The sequence below is a fragment of the Musa acuminata genome, chromosome BXJ3-11 (genome assembly GCF_036884655.1).
Source record: "Musa acuminata AAA Group cultivar baxijiao chromosome BXJ3-11, Cavendish_Baxijiao_AAA, whole genome shotgun sequence".
Taxonomy (NCBI): Eukaryota; Viridiplantae; Streptophyta; class Magnoliopsida; order Zingiberales; family Musaceae; genus Musa; species Musa acuminata.
In genome coordinates this window covers 10,581,867-10,608,178 of record NC_088359.1, presented here as the reverse complement: position 1 = coordinate 10,608,178, position 26,312 = coordinate 10,581,867, and the positions used below count along the sequence as shown (strand labels likewise).

The 26,312-nt window shown below is 37.9% G+C and overlaps 3 protein-coding genes across 3 annotated transcripts; all 3 read left to right on the top strand.

Moving 5' to 3' along the window:
- Window positions 1–626: 626 nt before the first annotated feature.
- LOC135652973 (GDSL esterase/lipase At1g28590-like) lies at window positions 627–2,692 on the top strand. Its single transcript, XM_065174372.1, has 4 exons — window positions 627–858; window positions 1,013–1,161; window positions 1,246–1,519; window positions 2,402–2,692. Exons 1-4 carry the CDS (start codon window positions 627–629, stop codon window positions 2,632–2,634), a joined length of 888 nt encoding a protein of 295 aa, XP_065030444.1. The 3' UTR covers window positions 2,635–2,692.
- Window positions 2,693–7,388: 4,696 nt separating this feature from the next.
- Window positions 7,389–8,554, top strand: LOC135652972 (nicotinamide adenine dinucleotide transporter 1, chloroplastic-like; the record flags this gene model as incomplete). The annotated part of the gene is made up of 3 exons (XM_065174371.1): window positions 7,389–7,491; window positions 7,582–7,676; window positions 7,785–8,554. Coding segments are annotated over 3 exons (435 nt in total), but the record flags the coding sequence as incomplete, so codon positions are not given.
- Window positions 8,555–23,572: 15,018 nt separating this feature from the next.
- LOC135652971 (GDSL esterase/lipase At1g28590-like) lies at window positions 23,573–25,638 on the top strand. Its single transcript, XM_065174369.1, has 4 exons — window positions 23,573–23,804; window positions 23,959–24,107; window positions 24,192–24,465; window positions 25,348–25,638. The coding sequence occupies exons 1-4, from the start codon at window positions 23,573–23,575 to the stop codon at window positions 25,578–25,580; spliced, it is 888 nt and encodes a 295-aa protein (XP_065030441.1). The 3' UTR covers window positions 25,581–25,638.
- The last annotated feature ends 674 nt before the right edge of the window (window positions 25,639–26,312 follow it).

Here is a 26,312-nt window from a genome sequence, read left to right as displayed (position 1 = left end):
CCAAAAGAAATTAAAAAGAGAAAAAAGAAGGCGAGGAAAGAGATCATATGGCAGCGGGTGTATTGGCGAAGGGAAGAGGAGAAAGAAATAAAGAGAGAAAAATTAGGTTTCTAAGTTTTCTGTTTGATGATCTATCAAACGTTTTCGATCCAAATTTTAAATGGAGAATCCATAAAGAGGAATCCATAAAAAGGAACCCATTTTGATTTATAAATAAGGAAAATATTTCGCTTTAACAGGTTTCCAACAATGGCCTTTGGTACTCGACAATTTATATACGGATCACTAGGTCGAGGACTAAGACATCTGGTTACACGCTACAATGGCCTTCAACGCCAATCTTCTCCTCGTCACGGCATTCCTGTGTCTTCTGAGCGTCCACCATGGACGCGCCTGCTTCCCGGCCATCTTCAGCTTCGGCGACTCGCTGCAGGACACCGGAAACTTCATCAACACCTTTGCCAACACCACCATCAGCAAGCATCCATGGGGCATCACCTACTTTCATAAGGCGACGGGCCGCTACAGCGATGGCCGTCTGATCATCGACTTCATCGGTCTGTGGTCGCTTCCTTTAGAAACTCGACGCACTCCTCTCTTTGTTCTTGTTCCTGACATGGTCTAGGATGCCGGTGGCGATACTTGCAGCACAAGCACTTGGGCTGCCGCTGGTGCCGCCGTATCGTGGAGGAGGAACTTTCTCACGTGGAGCCAACTTCGCCTTCGGAGGGGCCACGGCGCAGGACCGGAAAGCCTTGGCCGGTCTTGGACTTAATGTTACTAGCTTTATGGACAGGTCCTTGTTCGTCCAGATTGGCTGGTTCAAGGATCTGCTTAAATCCGTGCCATCCCTTGCGGGTAAGATTTCACCGACTGAAAGTGTCATCTATCTTAGCTTCCGATGAGAGAGAGAGAGAGAGAGAGAGAGAGAGAGAGAGAGAGAGAGAGAGAGAGAGAGAGAGAGAGAGAGAGAGAGAGAGAGATTGACAGTCGTCGATTCTTGGATTGCCAGATCGCACGTTCTTGGGCAACTCGCTGTTCATGATGGGAGAGATCGGAGGCAATGACTTCAACGCGGCGTTGTCCCAGAACAAGCCGATAGAGAACATAAAAAATGCATTTGTTCCCGGTGTGGTCCGAACGATCAGCTCCGGTATCACTGTAAGTGTAATAACACGGTGAACGCTTGTTGTTGAGGAAGCTTTAATTTCTTCCATCTTTTTCACTTCATGTTTTGAACGCAAGACTTTAATCGAGCTCGGCGCCAAGAACTTCATCGTTCCCGGAAACCTACCGATTGGCTGCATTCCGGCGTGGCTGTCAAAGTATAAGAGATCAGATCCTGGTTACTACGATGCAAACGGATGCATCAAATGGTTGAACGACTTCTCGCAGTATTACGGCAGCAAGCTGCAGGATGAGCTGAACAAGCTCAAGAGAGCTCATCCGGAAGCGAACATCTACTATGCTGATTACCATGGCGCCGGAATGAGGTTGTTCTCCAATCCAAAACAATTCGGTGAGCTTCCTCATCTTCCATGAACGCAACCTATGTTGTTCCTCTGCGGCTCGAGTGATAGCCACCCTCTTCGGTGATCTCTTTCTCTTCTCCTTCCTCTATTTCCACTTCAATTTCCAGAGTTAAATCTTTGAAGAAAGGTCTAGAAAAGAACAAGTTTGCTGGGATTTCGAGGTAGGAGTCCTCGTGAACGACTACACTGGAGGAAGACCACAATCCAAACTGCAGTTGGACAAAACACACTGCAATTCTACTCAGCATATTTAGATTTCCTCTTTGGTAGGCATAGAAGACCACTCTTCTAGGAAATCTAAATATTGACAAGAAGCAATATCATCATCTCCTCTTTTTTTTTATCCTTGCTCAACAGAATGTCTTGTCACGGAAATGGTATTCTTTCCATCTTCACTCAGTAATTACTCTAAAGCCAATATAGCCAACATCTAACCAAAAAAAATAACATCTTACTTTCCTCTTTTAAGGACAATTCGTTGTAAAAAAGGCAAAAAAAAGTGATTCGGCTTCATGCAATGATTAACTAATTAAGTTGAAATCATTAATTCAAAATATTTAAGCTCATGTTCGTGACAGTATACATATAAAGCTAAGTCAATTCAGGTCCTTACTCACTTTCATGTATGACTAAATCAGACCTTTTTTTTCCTACTATACATACCTCAACCATCACTCTGTTGCATTCGACTCATTGACTTCAGATACGTAAACTCAAATTCTTATAATAATAATATAGGTACCAAATTCTTATAATCCAATTTAAATCACTCCCCATGTTAGATTAAACTATCCTCCATCAGAACTCCTTATATTGTCGTTTATCTAAATATATAATTAATTAACGTGGATTTATTTGTGTTGTTGCAGGTATTGCAGAACGATTCGTTGCTTGCTGTGGAGGCAATGGTCATGGGTGCGATGAGACTGGACCTGTTTGCAGCAATCCATCAACCTTTGCCTCTTGGGAAGGATTCCACCCAACCGAGGCATTTTATCATGCCGTTTCTGATGGACTCATCAGCGGGCCATTTGCTATTCCTTTGTTGAAGCAAACCTGCTCAAAGCATGCTCAAAAGAGAGCTTACACGTTGCATTATTAGCCATGACACATGATAAGTAGACCAAAAGATGCAAAGGCTGCAGTTCGCTGAGAGAATAAGATGCTCAGAAACCATTGTTGAGGCTGCAGACATATTTCAAATAAATCTTCATGCTTGTTTAATGATTGGTACATCCAAGTTCTCTTTCTCTCTCTTTTTTTCTGTCTTTGCTCTGTGTGTGTTCACAAGTGAAGACCACATTTGATTCAGCTATGCTTTATTCACCATGGATCAATTAAGAGCAGCCATTCCACCACTAAAATCTTCCTAGGAACCAAATGTTGACCTCGGACACAATCAAGGGTAATCGAAATCATGTGGTGGAATGACAAAGAAAATTATTACATGCGAAACCTAGATGCATGAATATATACGAAGGATGGATTAAGATTAGTCCCATATTATATATATATATATATATATATATATATATATATATATATATATATATATATATATATATATATATATATATACATATATATATAGTGGTGGTTTTCGTTTTTCATCATCATAGATAAAAATATTGAAAATAGAACTTTTGAAATTTGAGAAAATGTGATGAATAAATGATAGAATGATTTCATTTGCTATTTCGGGCTTATACTTAAAATATTGTCAGTGATTTCTGTAGTAATTTATAGGATTGTTATTTTTTGTTAGCCTGAGTTGGATTAGGATATTTATAGTTGTACCTTTCTCAATATATTGTCTCTCACCAAAAGAGATTATGGTAGTCATTAAGGTGTCTAGGTAAACTTTGATGTCAAGTAATTCATGTTGAAAGGACTCAAACCTTTTATTGGGACTGCGTAAAAGTTAATATCTTTATCTATCAAGCAAAAGATGCTTACAAAGCTGATCACTTCTAGTAGACATGGTAGAGATACCAAATAATCAACCCTAAAGCAATGCTTAACATGATGGGAGAATTGGTAGGATGGATAAAAAATAAAAAGATAGCAAAGACATAAATAGAAAAAGTGAGAAAAACTTGATTTTGTAGAAATGTTAATTTAGCCAATAAATAATAAATGTTGGAGCTCAACACGTACCTCGATGGTTAAGGAGGAGCACTTTGAACATCTAATTGAACAGAAGAGAAGAAAAGAAGATAAGAGATTATGATATGATGTTTAGCAATCGATCACAGGGTCTTTGTTACAAGTTGGTTGAGGAGAGGACATGAGAAGAAAGGAAGGTAAGAGATAATCTTAGACTTGCTTCAAGTCTTCTGACTCAAAAAAATTATAGTCTCATAATTGACCTCTTTATATAGTTCACAAACATAAGAGAAAAAAGAAAGTAACTAATAAGAAAGAAACAAAAATCATCTTTTAATCTTGTAAAATAATCTTCCTTCAATGCACATGATGTCCTTCCTTTCTTGTAAGATAATGATTCTTATAATATTCTCTTTTATTTATTTATTTTATTGTTAATGTAGGAAATAAGATCTTAACTGCCTAGTAGGATGTTGTCAAGTGGCAATCTTAAAACGTTAATTAAACTCGAATCCAAGTTTATCATCAATCCAAAATGATTCGAGTCAGCATTTTTTTTCTTTTCACATCTGTGAAATGTAGCATGATTTCCTTAAAAGATTTAACGTAAAGGAAAAGAGTACAGTGTAACATTTAGAAACCATTGTCACTAATCCACTAAAATTATTTTGAAAACAACAAACTGAGTTGGAATGACTTAAATATTGAATAAATATATAACCCTTTTTCGCAATCAAAGTGGTCATTTTCAATCACCAAAATATCACCACTCGAATGCTTAGAAATTTCTTTGACAGCAAGAACATCCATCCACATGTGGTGATAAGTTAATGATTCTTATCACGTACAAGTGCTCTCTACAAACTTGTGTGGCTTCATGCGGTAGGCACACCTCTATCATATCAAACACTTGCAAGTTGTTTCAAGTCACTCTCGATGTAAGAATAAATTGTTAAGAGTGTTAGAAGATTTCCCAAAGCATCTGAGTTGGCTTATAGGATAGTAACGGATTCATTCTGATGCCAAAGCATCATTCATTCTGAGATATTCTAAAGCAGCCTCACTGCAGACAGAATAATGCTGGATTTCTCTACTGCTACATGTAGCTCTCCTTCAGGTGATTCAAACTGCTCAAGCCACTAGAATGCAGATTGGAACATTAATGCACATCCATCCCCATCATCGCATTTGATTATACGGCAATGATTTGTACAAATCCACTGTTCACCATGAGCTCCACCTATTCTTTGTTTGTACTTGTTTAGCAAGAAAACATTCCTCTTGTAATAATGTTGGAAAAGCATCAGATGCCAACAGGAAATTTTGCCTATATGTCCTCCAATGTCACAACTCCTCTATAACAGTGTACAGCTTTTCTATATTTTTGCAAAGGTAAATAAGAATTTTATTTAGGTATCCACAAGTATATATCTATATTTTTGCAAAGGTAAATAAGAATTTTATTTAGGTATCCACAAGTATATATCTATATTTTTGCAAAGGTAAATAAGAATTTTATTTAGGTATCCACAAGTATATATCTATATTTTTGCAAAGGTAAATAAGAATTTTATTTAGGTATCAACAAGTATATATCTATATTTTTGCAAAGATAAATAAGAATTTTATTTAGGTATCCACAAGTATATAGTGGTGGTATCACACAGAAGCCTCCACTGCAAATATACCATTCAGAAACAGAAAATTATGCAGGAATGAAATTGGTAAAAGAACACCCTATTTCAGATATACAATAAATTATATTCTGAACTTTTATCTTCTCCTTGCTCTCACTTTCAGCAAATGCATCTTTGCTGTTGTTGTTGTCTTTATAAATTCTACAAATCACTGGAAAACTAAATGGACTGTCTTGGACATTGTAGCTCTAGTTCTTTTGTATTGGTCTTCCTAATTGTCCTTGTGGTATATTTTATTGAATGAGATTGCAGTTCTCATTTGATAAATCTTTTATTTATGACAAACTAGTGTTTTAATAACATATAGTATTTTACACTTCAAGCATTAAACCCTAGTTTTTTTTCCCATAAACTTCTGGTTTCATTGGTAAGTTAAGGTATTTTATATACCTTCTTGATTGGATATAAGTCAAACTTGAGTTATTTATATTGGTTATAGAAATCATAAGTAGAAGAGAGAGAGAGAGAGAGAGAGAGAGAGAGAGAGAGAGAGAGAGAGTATATTATCTATTTTGTTTAGGTTTCATCTTTGTTATATGCTGCCTTCCTTTTCAGTTCATCCTTTATTTTAATTTCTTCTTCCTCATTTTATTTATTTGATCAAATTTGGGATACATGTTTTACCCTTCGTCTGCTGTTGCACACAACCCAATCGGCCAACTTTTCTTCTCACCTTCGAAGCATGCGCTTATTGCGTTAGTGCTCCATTCAAAAAGTTGGATATGGTAAATACATTCTTAACCAGTCTTTAGACCGAACTGGATCTAAAGAACAAGAATAAATCTACATAAAAGTTACTTAAAACCTTTTCTAGTGAAATTTACTTCACTACATCAATTAAAATAATCATATGGCTAAAATGTGAGTGGATATCTACCAGTCCTACCAAGCTCCATGGTATGTCTTCTTCCTTGTTAGATTTGAAAATAGCATTAGATGCCAATACTTCCCACATGCCGTCTTTATTATTTGTCCTTCTCAAAAGAGATCAGGGAAGATATTAAGCCAGATTCCTATATCATTGACTTGAGTCAACAAAGGGCACAAGACTCTATAAAAGCCGAAGGGCAGCACAGCAAGTTCAGCAGCAGCGGCAACCCAGCACACCTCCTTGAGACCTCCACTTCCTCATGGCGCCACAAGTTCAGCAGCAGCAACCCAGCAAGTCGACTGTCCTTGACAAGGTGGGCAGGGAAGCATTTGACATGATAGAGGTGTCCTTGGGCAGGAAAGGAAGGCCGCTACTACCTCGCAGCTTTCACCGCCACAACACTCCTCAAAAGAAAGAGCCAATGCTCGACAGCATCCAAGCTGCAAAGCAGTTTAATGGAGTTTTGTTTGTGGAGTCTGCTGGCCTCAAGCAGCGACACTAAGAAACTTTTCGTGGGCTTACCTAAATCACCTCTTGTTTGGCACATAGTTTCTTCTATAGCTACTGTGTCTCTCCTGCGGCATAGCTAGCCGAGGAGATCCATGAGATCTTGCATCTATATATTTAGTGGTGTGCTAGAAACAGTGTGCTGCTCTTGTAATTTCTATAAAGATCTTGATGTAGAAAAGCAGTGTGAAAAAGGTCTATAAAGGTCATCATCTTTTTTGTGAATGCTTAGATGTTTATTCTACATGAAACAAGCCTTTTGACAGTCCATGGAATCCAAATTACAGCAGAAGAATCTGTATAACCTAAGGTGCAGGAAAAGCCTGTGGAGTCACTTGCGTAAGTTTCTTTAATGAACAGGAAATATTTAGAGCTAAAACTAGTATTTTTATTGCACGAGGATGTGCGACCAAATGATATAGCATACCTTCATTCACGGGAAATAGTTATGCAACAAGGAAAGATTGTCGTGGTTGATATCATTGTCCTCAACTAATGTATTCAATATCGAAGCTCACAGATAACAAAAAAGTTGGGAAGAGTTGAATGATAAATGGATTGGAACAGAGAAGGGGGACGGTTAACTGTCAAGTTGCAAGTCAAGGCTATATCATACATGGTGGTGATCGAAAATGATCACTACTTGAATATCATATTAATTGAATGTGCTGATATTATGTCTTGCACAGTGGTCTAGTGCCTGCTTTGGCAGGGATAAGCCATGTTGCCATACAGTTCCCTGCATATGAGAAGATTAAATGTTGCCTGGCTGAACGAGGTATTATCTATCATTAATCTGAAACTATATAGTTAAGTTATTATAAATCTATTAATTTCTTCTTTGCATTAATATATGCTCTTATGTTAGATAATACTACAGTTGATTCGCTTACTGCTCGTGATGTAGCTGTTGCTTCATCTATCTCAAAGATAGTTGCATCGACATTGACCTACCCTCATGAGGTAACTTCCTCTAGCCAAGGATATTAAAGTCATTCACCATGCCAAACAAATTTACCATAGACAGCATTAAGTTTGTCTCCATTTTCCATAATTATCTTCTTATGATAGGTGGTACGGTCAAAGCTTCAAGAACAAGGTTTTCATGCTGAGATGCAGTATAAAGGTGTCATTGACTGCATAAAAAAAGTCTTTCGGAAAGATGGTATTTCTGGATTTTACCATGGTTGTGCAACAAATTTGCTTCGAACAACTCCAGCTGCTGTAATTACATTTACCAGCTTCGAGATGATTCACAGATTCCTAACCAATTTATTCCCACCCGAATCAAATCCACATGTGCTGTAATCAGGGATGATGCTCTGTCTACAAAATGTTGTCCTTGATGAACCAGCCAACACATACATTCTGTGCCATGCTGCAATTCTTTTACCTGAAGGCTGCCTTCTGGTACTGACCTTATGACTTCAACTACAATCATGAGCTATGACAAACTTCCGGTGATGAAAAAGGAAGTAGGAAATTTTGGATCTATAGAAGAACATGTCGTATTTGGAAGCATAAAGCAATTGGATGACCACTGAAATTATTATTAGTGAGCTTTTGAGTTCTTTTGGTGTTCATTTGTTGTTACGCAAGATTTTGCATTCTATAAGAACTAAAAAAATTCATGCTATTTTAGGGATGAGATGCTGAGACAAAATTGTCACTAGTGAACTACGATTTTATTTGGAGCTCATTTTTTTGGGATAGTTATTGGTAAATCAGAATTGTAAAACTGATGCTGATCCATTATTCATAGTCATTTAATATGTTATAGAAGACAGCAAAATTAGTGTGCGGGTCCTACACAACAGATATGGCTACCAAATTTTTGGTCACTATGAATTGTCTCAAATCTCTGTGCTTCTCTTCTACCAAAGCTCACAAGTAGTTCCTTGTCATCCATATCTAATTATCTTTTTTTTATTTCTCTGTTGCAGCCATATAGTTTTTTTCTCAGAGTAGAATGAGATGCATAAAATCTGCACTTGGGTTCGAATTTACGAAGGAGAAATCATGTGGTATATATATATAATTTGACATGCAAGGATTTTAGATAAACTTGATACTGATGCCAAAGATGCCTTTGTGGTGTAACTCCATTTGGTAGCTTCTTAAAAAGCTTTATTTTTTACTGGTGAGATTATTACAAATTATGCAGCATTTAAAGCTGACCTACTATAATGATCTGTGGACTAATGTAATGATCTTCTCATCGCATCTAATATTGTTTATTTCTCATAAGAAATATTTTATAATTATATGTCTTCTTATTGGTATCACTTGTATAATATGATTAACATTTCTATACCTAATAGCGGTCATTTCATAAGAGCATGGAAATTTTGATTTCTCAAGACAATGACGTGAACAATTTTTATTCTCTGAATCTACTTTAACTATTTTAAAGATATCTGCACCTATAATTTGATTTTAGTATCCAAGGATTTAAATTTTAAATTATACCGTAATTATAATTTGATTTGAGTACGAGAAAATATATTATAGTATCCAAGGATTTAAATTTCAAATTGTACCACCTGTATCGAGCAGTACATACCAGTCCTCCAGCAGATCGATATGCAGACCACCTATTATCGGGCGATACACTTGAAATACGGTGTTGTATCAGATGGTAACAATCGAAATTTCAATTGTATCGCCCTGTAACAATATTCCAACAGTCAATTTAATCGTTGAAATCTTTTCTATAAGCTTTTAAACCCATCATCTCACCTATTATACTCCATTTCACCCTCACACTCTTTTAGCAACGAGTAGCAAAAGTAGAAGCTCTAATATTCACCAATACATGTCTTAGGAGTTGTTTTGGACATATGTGATTCATAATGATTAACCTACGATCTATAAGGAAATCTAGGGGCGTCATCACATGCGTAGTGGAAGAATAGAAAACAAAATCCCCAAATTTCTCATAAATTATGTTCGTCGTAGTGCGAAGATTAGTGCGCAAAATCCGTAAAATCGAAAACTATGTATATGAAAGATTATGTTTTACCTAGGGAGATTGTATATCCCTGAATCCCTATAGATTTGTAGGAGAGGATGAAAGAAGTCAAGCACCCTCCTCTCTAGTGATGATCCACACAGTAGGGCTGCAATGACGCTCCTCAAATCTCCAAGTCTACTATTTGAGGAGAAGAGGAGAGGAGAATAGGAGATGACAACCAAGAGAAGCTCTAGTCTATGAACTTTGGTTCTCTCCTATTTATAGAGGCCCTTGTCAACTTAACCATAATGGATCCTACCCTATTGGGTATTGGATTTCCATCCAACTATCTAAGCTTCTTAAATTAGTGGATCTCTATCCAATAATCTCTTATTGGCTCTTATTGGATCTTATCTATAGAATCTAATAATTCAGGAGCTTATTGGATATCCAATAAGATAGGGGCTCCGACGGATATCTTACATCCGAACCTCTACTCGTCACAATGCTTACCATATGTGTGTGACCCTCTATACTTAATATCGAGCTGGTCATGAGTCATACCTATCAAAACTCCTTCTGGCTCAGTGAATTATTAGACCTAATATCCTAGAGACCTACTAGGCCACTACGCCGTAATCCCCAAACGATATAGGCGAATCCAATCCATTAGACCTATCTGTCCTCAATTACTATGTATCTATAGTTTCTCATTCATCTAATATCTCAAAAACTGTATACTGGGCATAGTACCATCAGGCCCATATAGTTTCTACTTGAGTCTCCCTCAAATCGGATTCTCCCGGAGAACTCTTTCTCTCTTAATCCGAATGACCCTAGCTAGGGATTTGTTTGAGCAAGAACACATAGGATATTCTTTTCATGACACCGAGAGTGGATGATCCTCTATCAACACTCAATAGTATTGGAAAATCTTAGGGGCGACATCATATGCACAGCGAAAGAATATAAAAAATAAAATCCCCAATTTCCCAAAAAGATATTCATCGTCGTGCGAAGATTAATGCATAAAAATCCATAAAACTTAAAAATTGTATATAGAATAGATTGTATTACCTATAGAGATTATATATCCCTGAATCCTTATAGGACTCTAGGAAAGTGTGTCGGAGGTCAAGCGCCCTCCTCTCTAGCGATGATGCACACAGAAGGGTTGCGACGATGCTCCTCAAAACTCTAGACCTACTCTGAGGTGGAGAGGGGGAGGAAAATAGGAGAGGCAAGCAAAGACTCTAACCTATGAACCATTGAATCCCTCCTATTTTTAGAGGTCCCCTATCAGCTTAACCATAATGGATCCTCCTATATTAGGTATTGGATTACCATCCAACTACCCAAACCTCTTAGATTAGTGGATCTTTATTCAATAATCTCTCAGGGCTCTTATTGGATCTCGTCCATGGGATCCAATAATTCAGGGGCTTATTGAATATCCAATAAGATAGGGGCTCCGGTAGATATCTCATATCCGAACCTCTACTGATCGCAACGCCTACCATATGTTTGTGACCCTCTAGGCCTAATATCGAGCTGGCTGTGAGTCATATCTATCAAAACTCATTCTGGCTCAGTGAATTATTATCTCCATAATAATTCACTCGACTTATCGATTACGGACGTACTAGGCCACTACGCCGTAGTCCCCAAACAATATAGAGGAATCCAATCCATTGGACCTGTCTATCCTCAGTTATCATGTACCTATAGTCCCTCATCCATCTAATATCTCAAAGACCGTATATCGGGCTCTAATCGGATTTTCTGGAGAACTTTTTCTCTCTCAATCCGAATGACCTTAGTTAGGGATTTGTCTAAGCAAGAACACATGGGACATTCCTCTCATGACACCGAGAGTAGATGATCCTCTATCGACACTCAATAGCCCTCGTAAGGTTGACTATCACTCTTGAAGATCGACTGTGCTAGATCTGGGATATCCAAACCTATAAGTCTGGTATTAAAGAGTGGAGCACTCATATAAGACATCCTTGATGTTTCAAGTCTAAGGACCAGATACATCACTGGGATCACAAAATCGCTGTCTGACAATAAGGCATCATCAACCATCTAGCATTTCGTAAGCGCATCAATCAGTGAACTCATTCTCCACTGAGCACCTGTACTATATCCCTAGTGTCCCTACACAAGCAACTATGAGACCAGCTATATCCATCATATGGACGGGTATATAGCATACCGGTCTATCTGGTTATCTCGAGTAACCTATGATTGGGATTATTTAGGATTTATATTTAAAGGCGGATCGATTTCATTATCATGATCTCATCACGATCTAATTTTGATTACACAGATCTAAGGACATCACTATATATATATATATATATATATATATATATATATATATATATATATATATATATATATATATATATATATATATATATATATATATATATATATATATATATATATATATATATATATATATATATATATATATATATATATATATATATATATATATATATATATATATATATATATATATATATATATATATATAATATAAAATGATAAAATATCAAATAATATAATGAGCAAAAATAATATGTATCATGTCATATATGTCATCACTCATGTGATTGGCTTGTAGGGCACCTATAACTAGCATAATCATCACCACATTAATGTATCAATGATAAACATTGTATCAATGTATTATTTCGTAGGATCAATTTCATGATTGGGTCTAACAAATATATCATATCGGTATATAGATACATAGGATCGAGGATCTCGATCCACCACCTATGAAGGGTTGTCGTTCATTTTGGTGACAGAATTAGCAATCAGGTATATATATATATATGTGTGTGTTTGTCTGATTATTTAATTTATTAGAATCTTAAAGTTTATATTATAACAAAACAATCTAATAATTCAAATAATTTTTCTATAGATAATTCAATATTAATAGAACGACAATTCGTTTCGAATAAAAATTGCATAAGACTATTCCTTAAAACCTAATATAGATATATGATACTATTCTTACTTAATTTATATTGATTTTGGTAAACCATATATATTTATTTTTAACTTAAAAATTATATTCTAATTATTCTTCGAAAATAAATAAAATATATATTTATTTTTAAAGAAGTTTACACCTAAATTAGGTGTATTGCTCGGTACATCGTATCGTACTATACCGAATAGAGCTCGGTACATCGGTGTGGTATAATATTATTATTATTTGAACATGAGTCTTAAGTCATGAATATTTAACTACCTTAGATAATAGAATTATATCAGAATGACAAATCAAAATAATCATAAACTTCATTAAGTACTATCTTTCATGCAAGATAAATATTTAGTATATTAACTCTAAATTTTCTTTTTAATACCAACCGTAGAGCATAATTAATATTTACCATTATTACTTCTTAAACACATATAGCATGATTTCATAAGACATTTTTAATCAAAATTATTTTTTTATTAAACATATAATTTTTATTATCATTTTTGAAATTACTAGCATGATCCTAATTTTTGTATTTTTCATTACATTATTAAACATTTAATTTTTTTAAAAAAAATTTATATAATTTTTTAAATAAAATTAAAAATAACTCATGAAGAACATCAAGTAATTTCAAAGTAAACTAAGGGAGTTTCATTTGAGTTGTTTACCTCATTGTAGAAAACTGTTAAGGCATAGTTTGCCACCTCGCCTTTGTTGATTTTTTCTTCGTCTTAGGAGGAGCTCGATTCATCCCAATTTGTATTTTTTTTCTTGCGTTCATAGTAAGTAGTTGCGTTCTTTTTGTGCTTTAATTTTTGTTTCATGAACTTTTTAAATTTCATGAATAATTCAAGTTCACCATCACTTGAGCTTATGTTCGAGTGATCTTCAATTGTTCTAAGTACCAAATCCTTCCGGTTCTTTGGAAGGTGATTTTGTTCATCATGTTCATTATGTGCATTATGCACCATTTCATATGTTATCAATGAACCGATAAGTTCTTCAAGTAAAAAAATATTTAAATCTTTTGTTTCTTGTATTGTCGTTACTTTCAATTCCTAAGTTTTAGAAAATGATCTTAAGATCTTGTTAATAAGTTCAAAATTCGAAAAACTTTTACGAAGTACTTTTAAACCATTGACGATATCCGTAAAATGGGTGTACATGTCAACAATGGTTTCACTTGGCTTCATTCAAAAAAGTTCAAAATCATGTATTAAAAAATTAATTTTTGAATGTTTTAATCTACTTGTGCCTTCGTGAGTGATTTTAAGAATATGCCAAATGTCGAAAGCCATTTCGTAAGTAGAAACCTGATTAAACTCGATTTTGTTTAAGGCACAAAGTAGAGCGTTCATAGCTCTAGTATTTAAAAAAAATGTCTTCTTCTCCAAATCATTTTAATCTTTTATTGGAAGAGAAGACCTTTTAAAACCGGATTCAACAATATTCCATAAGTTCAAATCCAAAGAAAGCAAGAAAACTCTTATTCGAGTTTTCCAATATATGTAGTCCATCCCACCATTGAAAAAGGGAGGACAAATGAGAGAGTGACCCTCTTGAAAGCTGAAAAGAGTCATTTCTCTTGGGTGTTAAACCAACTGAGAAATCATGAGGCTCTAATACTAATTGTTAGGATCAAGAGGTTGGTCAACACTAAGAGGGGGCGGGTGAATTAGTGCAGCGATAAAATAACATCGGTTTAAAAACTTTATTGTGATAAAATCGGTTTCGTAAAGATGTTAACTTGAAAGCGTGTTCGTAAAAGAGTAGTGGATGTAAAGAGTAAGTAAGGAGGTTTGCAGTTAAAATAAATTGCACAAATAAAATGTAAACCAGATTTTAGAGTGGTTCGGTCGTTGTGACCTACATCCACTTCGTCGATTCCTCTTCCGTCGAGGCCATCGACATCCACTATTAGTCTTCTTCAATAAGCGAAGACCAACTACCTTTTATACCCCTCTTCTCCTTTTCTCGGGTTTAGGAGACAACCCTTACAAGCACTCACTCCTCTCTTACATAATTCTAAACTTAAGAGTGGAGGAGGGAATTTCTAAAGAGATTGCAACAGCGTTTCTTCACTTTTAAAATCTCTACGCTTGTGTCTTTTAACCAGGGATGAGAGGGGTATTTATAGGCTTCAAGTTGATTCAAACTTGGAGCCTAAAAACATCTCATCCCGGGTTTCCCGGGCATGAGCGATACCACCACCTGCGCTGGGTGGTACCACCGCTAGTGTCAGTCTGATACTAACACTACACTCGACGGTACCACCGCCTGACATAGTCTTGAAGATTATGCCACAACGGTATCACTTCTTTGGGCATTGTTTAGGCCTTTTCATTAGGCCCAACATAATTCTTACATGGGCCTAGCTAGCCCCTAATTGGGTTATCCTAAATCCAAATCTAATTACATACTAACTACGATTCCTAAGACTTTTGCTAAGCTAAATAAGTCCCTATGTCTTGGTTTCTTCCGGCGAGCTTTTGACGATCTTCCAGCGAACTTCCGACAATCTCTCGGCAATGTTCCGATAGACTCCCGGCAAGCTCCTGGACTTCACGATAATCTTCTTGGGGAGTTCCGATGAGCTTCTCTAACAAGCTTTAAAACATCTCGGCTGGTTCCGCCAGAACTTCCGACAAACGTCCGGACTTTCGACGAACTCTCAAACTCCCAACGAAATCACGTCCTTGACTCTGGGACTTTATTTTGCTTCATGCCTTGCTATAGTAGTTAATCCTGCACATGTAAAACACACTTCGATCTAGACAATTAATACTAAGCATTAATCATGTTGTCCTACATGACATTGGTCCCTCGACGTTTCGTCTAATTCTTCGGTGCATCGTCCTCTCTTGCGGCCTATTTCCCAATCTACCAGTTGACTCTGTAACTCCGATATCCTTGGCGCAATATCTGCTCTTCTTGGCTCGATGCCTGAATCCATGGCCTGAAGCCTTCTGTTGATACGTCGACTGATCCTCCGGCCCGACGTCTAATCTTCTGACATGTTTTCCTCCGGCCCAATATGATTCTTTCTGCTTTAATTGTCTCATCCTGATTGAAGCATCCTACGTCACTCAAAACACAGATTAAAATATAAACACTTATCAATTGGTTTCATCATCAAAATCCGAGATTCAATAGATTTTGCTAAATCATATATATTTATTCCTAACTTAAAAATCATATCCTAATTATTCTTCGAAAATAAATAAAATATATATTTATGCTCGGTACATCGTACCGTACCATACCAAATAGAGCTCGGTACATCGGTGTGGTACAATATTATTATTATTTGAACATGAGTCTTATGATCATAAATATTTAACTACCTTAGATAATAGAATTTTATCAGTATGACAAATCAAAATAATCATAAACTTCATTAAGTATAATCTTTCATGCAAGATAAACATTTAGTATAATAACTCTAAATTTTCTTTTTAATACGGACCGTAGAGCATAATTAATATTTACCATAATTTGATTCTATTTTTTTTAATGAAAGAACTATTATATCCCTTATGATTCCTATATAATCTTGATAAATTACATTAATGCACTTTATGAACTTGATATTTCTGATACTTTCAGTCTTCCCACGAGCTACTTTCATCCACAATTGAAAACTATGTATTGGACATATATCTTATAGCTTCTTGTTGCAACATATTTGATCTTAAAATTTTATCAAATCACATATTCTTTCAAGGCTCATAGAATTTCTTTCCGGTCTCAAAATACCTATAGAAAGATATTTATTGGATTAGAAATTAATATATAAAAATATATAATAAATTAAATTTAATGTCATTCAAATATCACACTTGACCAAAAAAAAAGATCAAAATGAAGAACTATCATTTAACAAAACACTATCATCTTGGCTATCACCATATTCAACAAGTATTTGTTCAATGCTATGATACGTACCCTCACTTAAAACAACTCACTCACTAATGACATTAAATGTATCTTAACCTTTAACCTATTCTTGTAATTTTTTCTTCAGCTAATTTATTTTCAAAGACATCACAATTATTATCATCTTCATGATAATAAAATAGACTATTCAAATATATGCTATGATTGACAAAATCTGAGCAATTTGGTATTTAGCTTTTACCTACACATGGTGTATGACTATCAATACTATTAAAAACTAAAAATACTTGTTCGGGAAGAGGATTATCCCTATAATGAGATCATTACAAAAATAAACATATAAGCTAAAAAAATAAATACATGTAAATTAATATTCTAATAGGAGAAAAATTAGCATAATTTTGACCTTTCTATCACGGACTTAGCTGGTTTTGCCTAAGTCGTGCGGCACCCTTGCGTATCCGTCCGCAAAGATCGGCCTTCCCAAAGCCTCCCATGGTCCCTTATGACCTACAAAAGAGAAAACGGGTTAGAGAAAATGCCTCACTCACGATCCACAAGCAAATATTCCAGGAAACACTTAATAGACAATGCAAATTACAAACAGACTTTACAAGCTCTGAATAGTTGCACAATAAAGGGTCAAAATGGTCCATTATAGATCGAAAATCTCTCACAAGTGTCCACATTATACAACCTTTATTTATAAGCCTAAAGCGGCCACCAAACCCAACTAAAATGGAACTATTAAGCCTTCACCTGTCCCTCTACATGCTAGGCAAAATATGAACATACCAAAAGACACGGATATATATAAGCATTACATCAAACATCCTGTTTAGAAGTTTGTCCATGACATTCTCCCCCACTTATTCCTTCGACGTCCTCGTCGAAGCATTTGTGAACACTACAACTCCTCGCCTTTGCTGAGTCTTCAATCTCCTACTCCAGCTGCAATGCGCCTCTTGGCTCTCAGCTGCTCTCCATTGTTGTTTTTGAGTAGTCGAACCTTTGATCCGCTATGCTACTTCAACTCACTAATGACTTTAACTCTAGTGTAGGGTTGTCTGAGTTGTGTTGATCCTTATTGATTCCTGCGAATCCTCTAGATGAAGGAAAATACTATCCTTACTACGCCAGTCTCTCAAATGCCTCATGCTGCTTGAATTGGGTGGATGCTTATTGGAGCTTTAACGAGCATCGTCTCACAAACTTCTGAATTTTTGGGTCCTTCCTCCACAAAATTTGCTCATTGACTCTTTTTTCACTTAGTTGTCACTTCCAACTAGGTTCGCATTACTTCCGCTTTCGATTGACATTTCGTTGGGAAATGAAACGGACAATCTACTTTCAGTAGAACTAATCACCGTTAATGAGGATTTGACAACTATTATCTTCCATTATCTTCGAAAGGTCTTTGAACTTGTGCAGAGCTCCTCTGCTGGATAGATAAGAGAATTAGAGTACTCGGTTTCGCCTATTCTCGTAAGGGTTGAGAAGGCAAAGGTTACTTAACTTCGCTTGCCTCCTCGAGGTTGTACTCCATGCATCGAGTTGGTTACTGGCCTTCGCCTGCTTTTTGCTCACACTTCTGAAGCACTTGAAGTGTTTGCACTCCTTGCGTTGAGTTAGTTACTATGATTCACCTTCTCAATGTCATCGAACTTCTGGAATGCAAGAAGTTTTCACCCCAACTTGGAGTAATTCTCTAATAGATTTGGTCTCCTCTAGGATTGTACTGTCTTCTCCATCAACCCTACTGCCTACTCCACTGAGTAGCAAAGGTACAGCATCGCATACTACCTGCTTCGTTCCTTGGTCGTGCACTCTTGCCAGACCCGAAGTCCTTAACTTTCGGCTATCTTGATGAGAAGCTCGTTGACACTAGTCTTACGAAGTTCCTTGGCCTTTGCCCTTCAGCCTTGTCTCAGTACTTAGAGTTTGCCTCTGCATGCTCCACCTTCTCGGCCCCTTTCACGACCAATCACTCTCCCTCCATGAGAGCAAGGGATCAATGACTTTCATGGAAGTCCCATCTCTACGGTACCATAGCGCTGCCATGCCCATGGCCCTATTATCCGTAACCTCGCATCTGCATCTTTTTTCTTCACGATTAGTAGATATGTCTCTGTGGCACTCCTCCGAGTCCACCTCCATTCTAACTGATGCTTGATTTTGGGTAGCTAAGTCCCTCTGGACTCGTCGTCGCTTCCTCGCCCATTTCGACTACTTGCTTCAATACCTCTGTGTTCTCCAAACAGCTCCCTTTGGTCGATGGAAAGACAGACTGCAACTCCCATACATGGCCTCTGCCATCACGTTGTAGGATTTGCACTGATTTTGTTCTCCTTAGCTTCATTGGTAGCATCGTTCGCTTACTCGACCTTGTCCTCTGACTTGCTGGGCTCCCTTAAGCGAATATGGGCTCTGGAGTAGTCTAACTCTCCAGCTGCTTTGATCATACCTTTGCATGATCAAGTCCCTCCCCTGGGACTCACTAGTACTTGCATTCGAACTTTTCCCTTGGTGGAACATAGCCCCCATATGTTGATGGCCAAGGCCTTCATCCGATGCAAAATTCGATGCACGCACGGAAGACCCACCTCTACGGTACCATGGCCTTCACTCTTTGAATCCATAGTCATTCTTACCGTCATGTTATTCACCGAAGTGGAGCTTCCAATAGCTCCCGATCATACCTCCATACGATCTAGTCCCTCACGGGACTATATCGTGTGTATCGTATTGCCACAAACTATTCCACCATGATCCGTTGCACCATGTCGCCTCCTGGTGACATCTCTATTGCATTTTGATCCTTGTGGGATGAACTCGAATTGTGATCCCTCCATGTGTGGCCTCTGCCAATACATTGCAGAGTCTCTTCCACCTTCGATTTTGTTCGCTCCTTTAGCAATCGACCTTCATCCACCCACTCTTGGGTCACACCTAGATGAAGCACCGCTCTAGGACAGTCCGTCGCCTAGTAGCTCTCAAAGTCCCCCGACTTCGCTGGAATTAGTGCACCATTGTTTGGATCCTGGGCCTCTACCCCTACTAGCACAATCTTCGCTCCACACCGCTTCCTTCATGGCAACTTGAATAGAAACACTATGGCATATTCTTCAAGAGTACCCACCTCCGCGTCCTCTTGCCCCGTGCCAAGGCCTTCTAAACTCAACTTCGCCTCCGCAAATTGAGTCGCCTTAGTTCCTCCATCAAATGCTTTTCCGAGATAAGGTGCATGTGCCCAAAAGCTATCTTCATCTTTGGCACCATGCAAGATGAATCTGCTCCGTTAGAATGAAGGACCCATGAAACAACATGATCCTACTCTTGCCTCTGCAAGAGTTCATGTCCTTGACCTTTGTCCAAGGAAAGCATTGTGCCTCTGCTCCATGTTCCATCTTCTATGCTAGCTCCCTTCATGTAGCTTGGATACTTCGCCAAGTTACACCCAAGTTGCTCCGCTCCTCGTTTTGCATTAAGTTGATGGTGGCCCTCGCGCCCACCATTCCACGGGTCAGCCCTCCCTTGAGTCGGATCTCCATATTGACTCCAATTGTGCCTACCGTTGTGTTGCTTTGGGTCTCTCCCCCGCTTGATCTCGCAATGCATTCTCTCGAGCGAGATCATGTGATGACTCCTCGCCGCTTGTTCAGTCCATTGAGCTTCGTGGAGTTGTTGTGTGTTGAGATTCTCCTCCTCAACATGTGAGGTCCGTCCCACATGATTCTCCCTCTAGAGAGCCGGGACTTATCCCTCCTGGATAACTATCCCATTGGAGCAACATCTCTCTCCGTTTCGGAGACCATCATCCCCTTGGACTACTCTGATTTGCTGAATAAACTGTGCATTATTCTGCCTCCTGCAAACGTACTTGCTAGATTGCGATTCCATGTCAATACAGCACCCGCTGCACCACTCGAGGCCTAGCAATATGCTGAACTCGTTACACACTTCAGCCTCCTACAGATGTATCCTTCACATGCCGAAGAGAAAGTTTCAATGCTCCATGGCACCAAGTTTCGGTCGCCTTGGGATGGCCGCGAACATTCCATTGTCCGCATACAAGCCCATGTATGAGTATCAAATTCTTTGAGTTAGCAATTCCCCTTACCTCTGCGAGCTTTGCACAACTCTTACGGTCGCTGAGCAACTCATTCCACTTTGCATGGTCTCATCCTTTACCAAGCACCTCGCTTGCCTTGAGTACCATCAAGTATAGTTGTCAACGTTGAGCCGTAGCTCAAGCTCACCCATCCCAACCTTTGTGCGCTCCGCATTCTTCCAAGCTTGCCTGTTCTCGTGGTGTCTCTTGCACGAAGGGTTAGTCATTCCTCTGAATGCTAATCTTATATGCTCGCTCCTTCGAGCGACTCCTTTTCCCTACATCTCCATGCCGGTTTTCCCCCAAATGGTCGCGCGTGTGCTGACTGCTCTCAACGCAGCCCCGCTAGGTCCCCCACGTTTGCATGCTAAGTGTTTCTATGAGTGCTTGTCCCACTCTGATACCATCTATTATAGACTTAGCTAGTTTTGCCTAAGTCGTGCGATACCCTTGCGTGTCCGTCCGCAAAGGTCAACCTCCTTAAAGCCTCCCATGGTCCCTTAGGACCCACAAAAGAGAAAACGGGTTAGAGAAAATGCCTCACTCGGGATCCACAAGCAAACATTCCAGGAAACACTTCATAGACAATGCAAATTATAAACAGACTTTACAAGCTCTGAACAGTTGCACAACAAATGATCAAAATAGTCCATTACAGACCGAAAATCTCTCACAAGTGTCCACATTACATAACCCTTATTTACAAGCTTAAAGCGGCCACCAAACCCAACTAAAACGAGACTATTAAGTCTTCAGCTGTCCCTCTATATGCTAGGCAAAGTATGAACATACCAAAAGACACGGACATACATAAGCATTACATCAAACATTCTATTTAGAAGTTTGTCCGTAGCATTTCGGGATTGATTTAAGTGAAAATGCCCTACTAAGGTCTCATGCAAGTTTGAAAGTTTTTTTTTAGATAAAACATGAATGAAAATTAATATATTTAAAAAAAATTATATATATTTTTTAGAAGGAAGCAAACAATAGTATAACCATGTCAGAAAACAGTGGAACTGAATATTCTTCAAAATTTATGCAGAACATCTATGAAACACATGGACTTGTGAAAATTATTTCTAAATTCTACTTATTTTGGCAAACTATAGAAATATATGAACCAATATAACGATAAAATGAGTTATAGACGATAAAGGTTTTACAAAGGGAGAAAAACAATGAACCATATCATAAGCTAACATAATATTAAAAAGAGTGTTTAGGTCAAATAAGATATTTAAATAGCATTCTCTTTATAAAAACCCAGAAAGATTTTAACCTCTAAACAATTATGAAATGATCAACAACTAACTAAAACAATAATATACTTAGTGAAGGGTTTTTATCTTTTTGATTCAATGCTCTAACACAAAAACCCAACTCTTTAAAGACACCATAACAAGGACAAAAGAGAAGGATGGAAAATAAGAATAAAATAATAGATAAATATAATAGAAGAAGAAGGATAAGAAGAAAAGGAGATGGAGGTCTTTATTGAGCTCAGCACCAGCCACCTCCTGTGGAGAGTAACCCATATCTTTCCTCAATTAGGTTAAACCCCTCGCGGATCATATTGGATGGAGTAAATAAAGTTGAACAGGCGATTCAAAAGATATGGTTTTGGGCTTAAAAAAGAGATCTTTGTTGTTCAGGGTGTAAAACAGTCAATATATTTATTTACAAAAATAAATGGAAAAGAAAAAGGCTAATTGAAAAAAAAGAAGAAAAAAAAAGTTTGCATATATAAGTTGGTTTGTGATTTTGAAGATAATAAGTTTCAGTCTCAGCATATTGCCTTTTTAACCCCTTCCAAACTTGATTGGATTATAATTCCCAGTACAATGTAAACCAAAATGATACTTAGCCCTGACATTACCTAAGTAATTAATAATTTACTGTTTTTGGATAAAATCCACACACAAAAAAAAATAATTAAAAAAAAATTGGATCAATGACGGCTTTGCCAATTGAACCAACACAAAAATGATTTCCCGTGGTAACCTAATTGTAGGAGGCTTTAACTAATATTGAAGAATGACAGATTTGCCAATTAAACCAATATTCTATTGCTGGTACAAGGAACTAGCTCATGCATTGTGAGGAATGAAATGAGGGATGCATGCATAAAGCCAACGGTGATCTTGCCAAATTCTGCAGAAACTTTGGTACTCGACGGTTTATACACGGATCACTAGGTCGAGGACTAATGTTGGGTCCAGCCCATATGTGGGCTTGGACAAACTGAGCCGTTTGAATCCAAAAGAAATTAAAAAGAGAAAAAAGAAGGCGAGGAAAGAGATCATATGGCAGTGGGTGTATTGGCGAAGGGAAGAGGAGAAAGAAATAAAGAGAGAAAAATTAGGTTTCTAAGTTTTCTGTTTGATGATCTATCAAACGTTTTCGATCCAAATTTTAAATGGAGAATCCATAAAGAGGAATCCATAAAAAGGAACCCATTTTGATTTATAAATAAGGAAAATATTTCGCTTTAACAGGTTTCCAACAATGGCCTTTGGTACTCGACAATTTATATACGGATCACTAGGTCGAGGACTAAGACATCTGGTTACACGCTACAATGGCCTTCAACGCCAATCTTCTCCTCGTCACGGCATTCCTGTGTCTTCTGAGCGTCCACCATGGACGCGCCTGCTTCCCGGCCATCTTCAGCTTCGGCGACTCGCTGCAGGACACCGGAAACTTCATCAACACCTTTGCCAACACCACCATCAGCAAGCATCCATGGGGCATCACCTACTTTCATAAGGCGACGGGCCGCTACAGCGATGGCCGTCTGATCATCGACTTCATCGGTCTGTGGTCGCTTCCTTTAGAAACTCGACGCACTCCTCTCTTTGTTCTTGTTCCTGACATGGTCTAGGATGCCGGTGGCGATACTTGCAGCACAAGCACTTGGGCTGCCGCTGGTGCCGCCGTATCGTGGAGGAGGAACTTTCTCACGTGGAGCCAACTTCGCCTTCGGAGGGGCCACGGCGCAGGACCGGAAAGCCTTGGCCGGTCTTGGACTTAATGTTACTAGCTTTATGGACAGGTCCTTGTTCGTCCAGATTGGCTGGTTCAAGGATCTGCTTAAATCCGTGCCATCCCTTGCGGGTAAGATTTCACCGACTGAAAGTGTCATCTATCTTAGCTTCCGATGAGAGAGAGAGAGAGAGAGAGAGAGAGAGAGAGAGAGAGAGAGAGAGAGAGAGAGAGAGAGAGAGAGAGAGAGAGAGAGATTGACAGTCGTCGATTCTTGGATTGCCAGATCGCACGTTCTTGGGCAACTCGCTGTTCATGATGGGAGAGATCGGAGGCAATGACTTCAACGCGGCGTTGTCCCAGAACAAGCCGATAGAGAACATAAAAAATGCATTTGTTCCCGGTGTGGTCCGAACGATCAGCTCCGGTATCACTGTAAGTGTAATAACACGGTGAACGCTTGTTGTTGAGGAAGCTTTAATTTCTTCCATCTTTTTCACTTCATGTTTTGAACGCAAGACTTTAATCGAGCTCGGCGCCAAGAACTTCATCGTTCCCGGAAACCTACCGATTGGCTGCATTCCGGCGTGGCTGTCAAAGTATAAGAGATCAGATCCTGGTTACTACGATGCAAACGGATGCATCAAATGGTTGAACGACTTCTCGCAGTATTACGGCAGCAAGCTGCAGGATGAGCTGAACAAGCTCAAGAGAGCTCATCCGGAAGCGAACATCTACTATGCTGATTACCATGGCGCCGGAATGAGGTTGTTCTCCAATCCAAAACAATTCGGTGAGCTTCCTCATCTTCCATGAACGCAACCTATGTTGTTCCTCTGCGGCTCGAGTGATAGCCACCCTCTTCGGTGATCTCTTTCTCTTCTCCTTCCTCTATTTCCACTTCAATTTCCAGAGTTAAATCTTTGAAGAAAGGTCTAGAAAAGAACAAGTTTGCTGGGATTTCGAGGTAGGAGTCCTCGTGAACGACTACACTGGAGGAAGACCACAATCCAAACTGCAGTTGGACAAAACACACTGCAATTCTACTCAGCATATTTAGATTTCCTCTTTGGTAGGCATAGAAGACCACTCTTCTAGGAAATCTAAATATTGACAAGAAGCAATATCATCATCTCCTCTTTTTTTTTATCCTTGCTCAACAGAATGTCTTGTCACGGAAATGGTATTCTTTCCATCTTCACTCAGTAATTACTCTAAAGCCAATATAGCCAACATCTAACCAAAAAAAATAACATCTTACTTTCCTCTTTTAAGGACAATTCGTTGTAAAAAAGGCAAAAAAAAGTGATTCGGCTTCATGCAATGATTAACTAATTAAGTTGAAATCATTAATTCAAAATATTTAAGCTCATGTTCGTGACAGTATACATATAAAGCTAAGTCAATTCAGGTCCTTACTCACTTTCATGTATGACTAAATCAGACCTTTTTTTTCCTACTATACATACCTCAACCATCACTCTGTTGCATTCGACTCATTGACTTCAGATACGTAAACTCAAATTCTTATAATAATAATATAGGTACCAAATTCTTATAATCCAATTTAAATCACTCCCCATGTTAGATTAAACTATCCTCCATCAGAACTCCTTATATTGTCGTTTATCTAAATATATAATTAATTAACGTGGATTTATTTGTGTTGTTGCAGGTATTGCAGAACGATTCGTTGCTTGCTGTGGAGGCAATGGTCATGGGTGCGATGAGACTGGACCTGTTTGCAGCAATCCATCAACCTTTGCCTCTTGGGAAGGATTCCACCCAACCGAGGCATTTTATCATGCCGTTTCTGATGGACTCATCAGCGGGCCATTTGCTATTCCTTTGTTGAAGCAAACCTGCTCAAAGCATGCTCAAAAGAGAGCTTACACGTTGCATTATTAGCCATGACACATGATAAGTAGACCAAAAGATGCAAAGGCTGCAGTTCGCTGAGAGAATAAGATGCTCAGAAACCATTGTTGAGGCTGCAGACATATTTCAAATAAATCTTCATGCTTGTTTAATGATTGGTACATCCAAGTTCTCTTTCTCTCTCTTTTTTTCTGTCTTTGCTCTGTGTGTGTTCACAAGTGAAGACCACATTTGATTCAGCTATGCTTTATTCACCATGGATCAATTAAGAGCAGCCATTCCACCACTAAAATCTTCCTAGGAACCAAATGTTGACCTCGGACACAATCAAGGGTAATCGAAATCATGTGGTGGAATGACAAAGAAAATTATTACATGCGAAACCTAGATGCATGAATATATACGAAGGATGGATTAAGATTAGTCCCATATTATATATATATATATATATATATATATATATATATATATATATATATATATATATATATATATATATATATACATATATATATAGTGGTGGTTTTCGTTTTTCATCATCATAGATAAAAATATTGAAAATAGAACTTTTGAAATTTGAGAAAATGTGATGAATAAATGATAGAATGATTTCATTTGCTATTTCGGGCTTATACTTAAAATATTGTCAGTGATTTCTGTAGTAATTTATAGGATTGTTATTTTTTGTTAGCCTGAGTTGGATTAGGATATTTATAGTTGTACCTTTCTCAATATATTGTCTCTCACCAAAAGAGATTATGG